The sequence below is a fragment of the Nanorana parkeri genome, unplaced genomic scaffold (assembly GCF_000935625.1).
Source record: "Nanorana parkeri isolate BGI_ZX_2015 unplaced genomic scaffold, ASM93562v1 scaffold29, whole genome shotgun sequence".
Classification (NCBI taxonomy): domain Eukaryota; kingdom Metazoa; phylum Chordata; class Amphibia; order Anura; family Dicroglossidae; genus Nanorana; species Nanorana parkeri.
In genome coordinates, this window is record NW_017306297.1 from 2,991,727 (window position 1) to 3,002,457 (window position 10,731).

Consider the following 10,731-nt stretch of genomic DNA (forward strand, 5'->3'; position numbering starts at 1 on the left):
TTCTGGCTGCAGCAGCCAAACTGAACGGACTGCATCACAATAGTGAACTAGCCCTAAGGGCCTCTTCACACGACGTCCGTTTTGTGTGCTGACCTGATCCGTACGCTCCTGCACGCAAAATGTATCCCTATGTGTTTTATGGGCTACAGTTCTCACGTGCGCAGTCCGTTCAGCTTACGACCGAAAAATACTGCATGTCACATTTTGTACAGTCAGGAAACGCAAACGTGTCAAAAACGCACTGCAGCTAACATACTAACAGCCCCACTGGAACGCATCAAAAACGCGGCCAAAACGCACTGCATCAGTATCACCGCGTCTGCAGATCTGGACCTGATCAGGACCTGAAACTCATGTGAACAGGCCCTTAAAGAGACTTTTTTTTTTCTGTGCTATGATTAGAGTTGGGTTATGTGTGGAAAAAAAGTGTGGCATGTTTTAAGAGCAGATGATGTTGGTGGGTGGGCATTTTACAGTAATAGTTTTCTTTACAATAGAATAGGAATTTACTTTCCATGTGTTTTTTATTATTTATAGATATATACGTGTGTGTGTGTGTGTATATAATACAGGGGTGTGGACATTTTTGAAAAAACTACTTGTCCAAGGGCTAAAGCGGGGGCCAAATCTACTTGTCCTTCATAACAATCTACTTGTCCTTCATAACAATCTACTTGTCCCAATACAAAAAAAAATAGTTTTAATTAAAACTAGGGATGCACCAATACCGGTTTTTGGGTATAGAGTACCGATATTTTGCTTTCGGTACTCGCCGAGTATCGGTGCTTCCGTTTGCATGGAGCAAGCTTCCCGGCAATCAGGAAGCGGGGCAGCGGGTAATGAGATGCTACCCGGCTTCCTGACTGCCAGGGAAGCCGACTTCATGTTTGGCCAGCTTGATTGTGAATGGCTGGGAAGCTGGCTTCCCAGCCAATTGGCTGGCTTCCTGGCCAATCAGTGCAATCCTGATTGCACGGGAAGCTGGCTCCATGTTCCCCTCCGGCACTGCCGGTCAGAGGAAGTCCTTCCTCTGACCAGAAGTTCAGGTATTGGAGAAGATATCGAGCATTTGGGCGAGTACTAGTACTTGCCCAAATACTCTGTATCTGTGCATCCTTAATCAAAACTGTATTGGTCTGTGCTAAACAGCGCTTCTCAATGAGTGCTTGCAATTTGCGAGCGAAATTCAAAATGCATAGGGCAGGACTGCGCTGGACAGTACGGGGTAAGGACAGTACACCTGTACCGGCGGAGGGTAAGGACTGTTTGCCGAAATGTAAGTATAGCCGGGGGGTGGGGGTTTTGGGAGAGACGGGGCCAGATTTGATCGGGTAATTCCATTTTCCCATATTACCTGGGAAAGTGAACTTGCCCTTTAATGCACATTGTGCGTGTGAGAGTTCTGCTGCCTCGCTACCACAATACATTTTGCATGCAGATTGCGGGGGCAGCAGGGTTGTTTTTTTTTTTGTTTTTTTTTTTGTTTTTTTTTTACATTGTCACTTTTAAAAATAATTTTTTGTACTTTTTCATAACTTTTTATTATTCCCCCCCCACCTAATTTTATTCTTATCACATAGGGATTTAAATCCTCTAAGTGATAGTTTGGAGGTGACAGGTTCTTTTTATGGAACCTGCCCTCCAACACAGAACTGATGTTCTGTGTAGTTCCTGACAGCTGAGACAGGTGGCGCTGTGATCACAGCGCACCCTGTCTCAGTGATAACACAGAGCAGACGAAAAACCTCCGTTTTTCGTCTGCTCTATGGTGAGCTCATGTTCCGTGGTTTCGGGTCCGCTAGAGGAGCGGGGACCCCGAAAACCACGGGGGGGGGGGGTATGCGGTGTGGACAGAATCGCCGCCTCTCGTTTCATACAAGTGATCAGATCACTTGAAAACGAGCGGCGGCACCACACTGTACACTTAGCTCTGCTTGTCTGGAGCGGGGCTAAGTGTACAAAAAAACTACTCGCCCGGCGCCCGAAACTGCATGTCCCGGGCGTCGGGCGATAGGAATTCCACACCCCTGTAATATATATACACACACACCTGTGTGATGTTGTTCTCAGATGTGTGTGTGTGTGTGTGTGTGTGTGTGTGTGTGTGTGTATATATATTAGGAATACTCCAATACTTTTGGAGTACCAATGCAGATACTTGGCATTTTCATGAGAACTACCAGGGTGGCAGCGGAAATCATCAGTCTGTATTGTTTTAGAAAAACTGTCACATGACAATAAACAAAAATGTATCGGTACTCGTACTTGCAGAACTGGTATCGGTGCATCCCTATATTTATAAAAACAAAAAATCATACATTAAAACGGAGATGTACAAATCCCAGGAGCTCCGTGTGCTCCTTACACATGACAGCTGCCTCCTAATTTTTTAACTTTTAATAGATTTATTATTTCTTTCTTTTTCTTTATTCTAGGGCAAAAGAGAAGACCAAGAGAAACTGTTAAAACAAAGCTGCACTCTGTATGTTGGAAACCTCTCATTTTATACAACAGAAGAGCAGATTCATGAATTATTCAGCAAGGGTGGTGATGTGAAGAAAATCGTTATGGGTCTGGATAAGATTAAGAAAACTGCCTGTGGATTCTGCTTTGTGGAGTATCCTTTTTGTTGTGAAATGGTTACTTTTCAAGCCTTGCCAAAGTGGTAAACCCAAATGTCCTAAGTATGAGAGGCCTTGTTCACACCAAGCGCGTTCCAGGAGCGGAGCTGTTACAGACCGGATCAAAACTGCGTCCAATGTATTTATTCCAATGGTATTTTGGGCTCTAGTTCACACCGCAGCGTTCAGTTCCAGAGCATGTGAAAAAACTGCAGCAAGCCCTATTTTTCCTGCTCTGGAACGCATGAAAACACATCAAAAACACATGCAAATGCCCTGGAACGCACAGACAGTCCTTTTTAAAAACAAAACCAGCCCGGTACGCATCAAAAACGTGGCAAAAATCCAGTGCACTGCGTGTGCAGAAACTCATGCAGATCTGGTCTGCATTTGGTGTGAACAAGCCCTAAGGGATCATGTATATGTGTCTATTTTGTGTCCATGTATGGAGAAGTTGATGTCCCAACAAGGGTCATGCTGAAAGCAATTTTAGACTAGCTGCAGCTGACCCAAAAGAAAATAATGTAGAACTTAGAGAGGTTTTTCGAGCAGATGTTGACTGGAGTATAGTGATATTTCAATGTTGGCATTAAATGATTTTTCTGGAGCTGCTATTTATAATAAAAATAAGTATTTGTGCCTTAACTCTGCCTTGAGATACTACACCAGAGGAGACTCTGAGCAGGCCATGAGATTTATCAATGGTACTCGCTTAGATGACCGGATTATCAGGACAGACTGGGACGCTGGTTTCAAAGAAGGAAGGCAGTATGGACGTGGCAAATCAGGAGGCCAGGTAAGAGCAGAAAAATCTGTCACAAAGCACCTGTGTTATTGGGGTCTGAAACTGCCTTTTCCTGGGGCAGGGAAGTGAGCTTTTTACAGAGTCGGTGCCCCAAATTATGCATGGATTTAAATATTTAAAAAGGCTGTGGACGTTTAATGACTTGTTCCTAACGAGCAGTGAATGAGTTATAAACAATCCCTTCTTAACCTTTATAGTTAGGAGCAATTCATCATTCATTTTCACAACAGAAGCACCAAATGAATTCTATTTTAGCCACTGTAGAGCACCTACATTAAAATACTAGAGAATCCCTGCTGGATAAAGGTGCTGAGAAACAGAATGTGACTGGACTTTAGTACTACTGCTTCAGATTTAAGAAATGAATTACTTCAAAGTGCTTACAGATACAAAGGTCAACGAGAGCTTGTTAAGAATATGTAAATCCTTAAATGTCCACAGCCCATGTCCAAGTTCACTTTAATCATGCCTGTGTTGTAATTTGCATCTTTTAGTCCAGTTGGCCTGTTTAGAAAAGACTAGAACAAGAGTTGTTGCCGATGGTGACCAATCAGCATCCATTTATTTATTTTAGGGCCTGTTCACACTGTGCCCAGGCATTATTGCAATACCATATTGTTCGTTAAGGTAACCCATTCATCCCGAATGCACAAAACAAATAGTGACATAATTGCCGTGCACCATATAACATGGCGTGTGCATTGTGCTGCCCTGCTGTGTGACCATCCACAGTAATAAAGCATTGAGGTTCCATTTAGAATATTGGCATTACACCACAGTTCATGCATTGCAGTAACTCTCAGTAGAAATGCGTTTTAGCACATATAACCACAACGAGTCACTGTGAATGTTTGTTGAGCTACTCTTTCCTGCACACCACTGCACATGTATGGTGTGAACACAGTAAATAAAAAAACAAGTGTTTTTACCTGTCCTGTTCACACCATCCATGTGCACCGCAGCCACGCCCCCTCCCCCCCCTGCAGTACGATCAGACACGTGGCAAAACACTGCCTGCGTTCCGGTCCACTGCAAACTCAAAAAAATAGAGCATGCAGTAGGGCTGCAACAACTAATCGATTATAATCGATAATGAGAAGCGTTCGCAACTATTCTCATCATCGATTAGTTGATTTACGATTAGTTGCTGCCGCTCTGCTCCTCCCCGCTGGTGCTGGCTGCAGCGGTCTGTGTCCCTTTCAATCCCCACTGCTCCCCCCGCCTGTATTGGCAGAGGCACAGACCGCTACAGCTGACACCAGCGGGTAGGAGAGTCTCTGTGACTCTGCAATTCCTCCCCCCCTCCCCCTTTTTACTTCTGCAGCTGCTCCGTCTCCTCTTGATCAGCCCGTGTGAAAAGGGCCTTAAGGAAATGAAATACTTTTCATAAGGTATTCTCTGCATTACCTGCTTTAATGTTGTGGTTTTTCTTTCAGGTCAGAGATGAGTATCGTAAAGATTATGATGCAGGAAGGGGAGGCTATGGTAAAGTCGTACAGACTTTTTGAAGAGATAGACAGCCAAGCTCAAGATCTTTCCCCTGTGAAAACGGAAGGCCTTATTTTTTTGGATATTTTGTTTTAAGTGTTTTTTTTTTTTTTTATGTGAAACTAGTGTTTTAGGGGTGTATTTGCTCATAAGGCTTTATTTTTTAAGTCATTCTACCTGAAAGTTAAGTTCATTTACACTTCCTCACATTTTAGAATAAAACTTTAAATGCTGGCTCTTTTGTCATATGTGTGGTCCTGGCATCAGTTTTTGTGTGTTTGAAAACTAACCTTTTATCTTTTGTTAGAACAGTATTTTCCACACCCTCAAGGTATTAACATCTTTCCTACAGTTACTTAGGCTTATTTAGAACATTGTTTAAGGCTCATAAAAATAAACCACCATAAAAGCTAATGTTTAAAGATTTCATTGTTAACACTAATATGGGTGTTGCCCAAGTTAGCGGTCTTACAGATTGCAAGGATAGGGTCACACAGGAGGAGAGTGGTTGTTAGATAATCTCTTTAGTTACATACACTCACATGATTGCATAGATTTTTAAAGCCTGACTTATTTAACCCTTTCCCTGCCACCGACGTAAGGCATACGGTGGAACCAAAATGTTCCCACCCTGCCAAGTATGTCTTACGTCGGTGCGGTGACATTTACCGTTCTAATATGTTAATGGTCGCTAAAGCGACCATGAGCTTATAGCAGAACCGTTCCCCTTTAATAGCTGTCATCAGCAGCTGACAAGCCGCTGATGACGGCTATTAACAAGCATTCCGGGGTGGCAACATCACTTTACATTACTTCCTGTTCATTCATGACTTTCTCAATGGGGAGAATCACGCGCTACAGAGGCTTCTCCCCATTCAGAACCCGTAAATAGTACAGAGGCTTCCCATTCATTCAGAAACTGTTGATAGTAAAATATTTACTGAGTGCTTTCCATTCATTTAGAACAGAGGCTGCAGAAAAAGAAATTGAGGACTCAATTTCTTTTTCTATTTCAAAAGGGAAATGTCAGGGGTCTGTTTAGAGCCCTGATATTTCCCCCAACAGTTGAAAAAAAATTATATCTAAAATTAATAAAAATAAACCTCTCCCACACATAACATACACATGCGCCATATTGTTGTGTACGCCATGCAAATGTGCTGCAGTGCATTTAGAACACATCGCAGTGCTTGTTTTTTCCTTTTTGAAATAACAATAATTTAACTGTGGCAATGCATGGTAAAGCATTGTGATGCATTGCCACGCATTGTGATACGCTGTGTTGCAATTAAATGTATGCCTGTATCATTTTCATCACAACACCGTGCAAAAACGATTTTTAACATAAGTCGCTTATTTACAGTTTTGCGTTCCTTCATTTTTTATTTTTTTTTACAGTTTTGCAAAAAGGTGCAATTAAAAATATACTAATTGTTATTTATAAACTCAATACGGTTTTATCTTTTACATTTAGTCGGAACATTTTTTTTTTGGTGCACTGGTACTGATGTTAGTGTGCTTCATCAAATGAATTGTGTGTTTGTTATCGGTTTAATATTGATTTGAGAAACATTTGCGCAATTATCGCAGGGCCTACAAATTTAGTAGCATCATCTTTTTATTCCACCGGGCCTGTGCTTTCAGAAAATATATGGTTTGGCGGGTCTTTTACAAACGCTAGCAATGCAGCAGTTAACAATCCAAACTTTAGGAGAAATTGCAAAAATGGTGTGGCCAGCTGAGGTGTAAAGCGTTCCAGAGGGCTTGGCAGCGAAAGGGTTCAATCTCTCCAGGCAGATATGACAACAGTTAATGTGGTTATGTATTCTTTGAAATACATTAACTTTTAAAATACAGTTAATTATAAGTGGCAGAACTACAAGCCAGGAAAGTGTGCTGCAGTGTACATTGGTTGACAGGAGGAGTGAGAGCAGCCTGCTGCTGCTCTTTCAATGTCCACACGCAGGCTGGGACTGGAAAGGTGATTTCTCTGCTGCAGTTAAGCAACAGTTTAAAGTCTGGTTACCAACTTGGCTATGATAGCTGGACTGTAAATCATTGGACATTATTGACAAAAAATTGGATTTTTGTACTGGCCACAAAATCCTTTTCTCTGTGTTCATTGAAGGACACAGCAGAGATCTTTAATGCAGCTTAAAATGTGCTACTGCAGCTGGTAATCTGCATTATTTCAAATTCATTGTGAAGTCGTCAGGAAAGGCTCATTCTTTTATACGAGCATTGTGGTTTGATGTCTTTAATTTTATTATGATTACTATCACATGAGGAGCTAACCGGTCCTCTTTTATGTAGACTGGGGCTACAGCCTCCAATATCCTTCTACTTGGCAACTTTGTGTAGTATTAGGGGGAGAAAGGAGTGCGCACAATGCAGTGGCTCCATATAAGCAGTACTAGGAGCCACCACAGAAAGGGAAGTATTCGTTTGCCAAAATAAACAAACGATCCTGTGCTCAATGGAGCTGACTTTGAAGATGCATTAGCAAACGAGACTTTGTGTAAGTGTAGCTATGTGATGTGTTTATTATCAAATGCGTTTAAAAACATGGTAATATTTAACCAGTCATGCTTTCCTTTTAATTAGGTGTTTTGAATCCAATGCTCAGAACGGATGTCTAGGTTGCTATTTTTATCTGCTTGTTGCACATGATTGTGCTTTTTGTTAATGCAATCTTGTGCATAGGAATGATCTTGGGTTCAGACTGAATTTGAGTAAATTCGAACCCGGAAGGAAGCGGTCACTGCCGGTCCAATTGGCTTCAGCCTAAGGCACTCCCCACCTCGCAGCTGCATGTAAACAGGGGTGGGATGCTGGGGACATGATTGTGACCTTTATATGGCCACATGGTTGATCCTGTAAACGCAGGGTAGTACATAATGCATCAATCAGGTTAGAAACAACACCTTGCACATCTAAGTCATATGCAGTTTACTCAAAAACAGCCTCTCCAGAAGTATACTGTGAGCAATCTGAATCAGTGGTACTGGGGGCCTCAGGCACAATTGAGATGGAGGCCCTGAGCGGTTGAAGCTAGATTCTGTTGGGGAAGGCACTGAAGTGGACTTAAAGCGTCTTTGTGCAGATTGGGTACAAACCGACAAAAAGTCCAAAGTAGATACAGAGGTCCTTGTGGACGTCTGTCATACAACCAATGAGTTGACAAATACTCCTGTGAGGATGACCCGATAATAGGGGGTCTCCAAATTTAAGTTACAGTATTGGTTCCTTCTGGGGAAACTGAGAAACCACCCCTAGAACCAGTAATGGAGTATGGACTGAGATCACTCATTGCAGTGGGAACGTAGACTGCATTGCACTATGTAGCAGAGAACAGGCCCTAAGTGAGGCAAGGCCTTGTGAACCCTCAAGCCAAAAAGTTTGTTCCACTGCCCTCCTGCCAAGTTACTGTAGATGGGCAGTGGAATGGTAACGGGGACTGGATAATGCACATGGTGTTGCAGGAGCAGCAGAGGGATGGTGCTTCTTCTAGGCTGACTGGTGGGAAAACAGCACAGAGCATGCTAAGCACTCCACCTCATTGATGATATAAGCACTCAAGTGTTTCAGCCTTAAAGGAGAACTATGAGGTGAGTGATTTTCACTCACCTCATAGTTCTAGCCGACCTGTGACAATGAGACTGTGACAGGTCGGCTCAGTAGAGCGGGAGGTGAGCGAACACATACCGGCGTTCGCTCACCTCTCGATCCTGTCACGGCTCTCTGCAATGACAGGGGAGGGGCTGGATTCCCCCCTCCCCGATCCGCCAGCACTGACTGGCGGAACGGACGGGGGAGGGGGTGGGTACAGCTGGCTCTGCCTTTAGATAGGCAGAGCCAGCTGTCAGTCACGCAGCTGGGCGGATCCCGGCACAATTGTCGGGATCCGCTTCAGCTGCGGCGTCTCAGTATACCGCGAGCAGCTGCTCGCGGTATACTGCGGCGTCTCAGTGTATACTGAGCCTAGGGTGACGGGAGGACGCTAGTTTGTGTCCTCCCGTTACCCTAAGGAGAACTATGGGGAAAGGACTTAACCCCATAGTTCTCCTTTAACCCGTACTGCAGTGAAGGAATTAAAAAAAAAAAATGCAACTGGCATAACAGTGAGGTAGCTTCCGGTGCTTCAGCTTAACCTGCCTATTTTACAGAGTGAGTCCTCAGAGAGTACCGCATCCAAGCAGCAGAGATAAATCTCCTTGGGGATGTACTAGGGTAGGCCAGAGAGATGGAAGTACAATGTCCTGGTTAAGGTGAAAAGAACAAAACCACCTTCGGGAGGAAGGAGGCCCTAGGCTTTAAGACAACCTTGTCTCTGTGTAAAACCAGAAGGGGTTCGTTACAAAACTCAAACTCACCTTGCAGAGGTGATGGCAGTAAGGAAGTCAACCTTGTGTGTATGTGTTAACAGAGGAATATAGTTGTGAAAAAGATCTGCGCTCTTGGAAGACTGCTAGAATAGATTAATAAGTGGACCTAAAGCTGCTATAAGAAAAATTATTACATGTGATTGGTAAGTGTTATCACAGCGCTATAGGTATTTAAATAAACTAAATAATTTAAAACGAATTTGGTGTTACAGCTAAATCCCATATGATGAAACATAAAAAAACATGTGATAATTAAGTGAAAACCATAATATTCACAGTGAAAAAAGTGTGAAAAAATTGTATTTAAACCACTGAAGGGTCTTCAAAGAGACCTAATCAGTGTTAAATAAATACAATTTGAAGCATGAAATTGCTAAAGTGTGGCAGGAATCAATTCAGTGTTAAAATAACCTTTAAAGCATAAGGTTCCTTTAAGGTGCCCATACACTGTACGATTCTCTTACGAGAATCGCGGGAAATCCCGCGATCGTACGAGAACCGTGCAGTGTATGGAAGGCGTGCGACCGTTTCTACTGTACGGTCGCACGTCTTCCATCGAACAAGCAGGCTGGAAAACCCGCCTGGAATCGTACGATTCTCGGCGAGTGAGTGGCCTGCTTGTTCGACAACTGACGAACGGGCCGGTGCCCGTTTGCCGTCCTTGCAAGCCCGCCCCTCATTGCAGTCATCGCAAGGGCTTGCAATGATTGCAAGTACGATCTGCCTGTCCAAGATGGGCAGATCGTACGTTTTTAAGTACTTTACAACCATCGCAAGACTAAGGTCTTGCGATGGTTGTAAAGTGTATGGCCACCTTAAGTGATACAATGTGACAAATATTAATGAAATAAAATACTAATATGTCATAGCGATCTCAGTGGTGGATGATATTACAAATTGCTGAATGAAAACCCAGTAAACAAAAGTTCCAGTGAAAAAAGTATTATGAATTAAAAAAACTCCTTAGTAACCATCGCTTGGGGGGCTGCAGAGCGGGCGAGGAAAAGCTGCTGAACAATTGTGTGCTTGGCGTTTTGTTCTGCTATTTAACTGCCTCCGGGCCGGCCGTAGTAAAAAAACGGCCGGCCAGGAGCTCTCTAGATCTGAGCGGGCGTCTTCAGACGTCCGCTCAGCCACGCCCCCACTTTTATATTTGACCAAAAAACTGGGTAATCAATGTTTCCTAACATAATGTTAAAAAAAGTGTTTTTTTCAACATTTTCAGTAATTTTTCCTAATTATAATAAAAAATAAAACCCCCAGCTGTGATTAAATACCACCAAAAGAAAGCTCTATCTGTCCCCAAAAAATGGGGTAAAATGAATTTCAGTACAGAGTTGCATGACGGAATAAATGGAATAAATGTCAGTCAGAGTACTGCAGGGCTGAATACTGAAAAATGGCTTGGACAGGAAGGCGGTTTAAACAGCAC

General features: G+C 43.1%; 1 protein-coding gene across 3 annotated transcripts in view; it reads left to right on the forward strand.

Annotated features, from left to right (window-relative positions):
- The window catches only part of NCBP2 (nuclear cap binding protein subunit 2), a 30,619-nt gene that overhangs the window by 7,326 nt on the left and 12,562 nt on the right, over positions 1-10,731 (forward strand). Inside the window, exons 2-4 of one of the 3 annotated variants that reach the window (XM_018567602.1) lie at positions 2,436-2,617; positions 3,279-3,417; positions 4,863-4,968. In XM_018567602.1, the coding sequence (XP_018423104.1) occupies positions 2,436-2,617; positions 3,279-3,417; positions 4,863-4,934 (393 nt within the window). In that variant the 3' untranslated portion in view covers positions 4,935-4,968. Of the gene's footprint in view, positions 1-2,435; positions 2,618-3,278; positions 3,418-4,862; positions 4,976-10,731 lie in introns of those variants that run through there. The other 2 variants (XM_018567593.1, XM_018567610.1) reach the window with 2 other exon arrangements.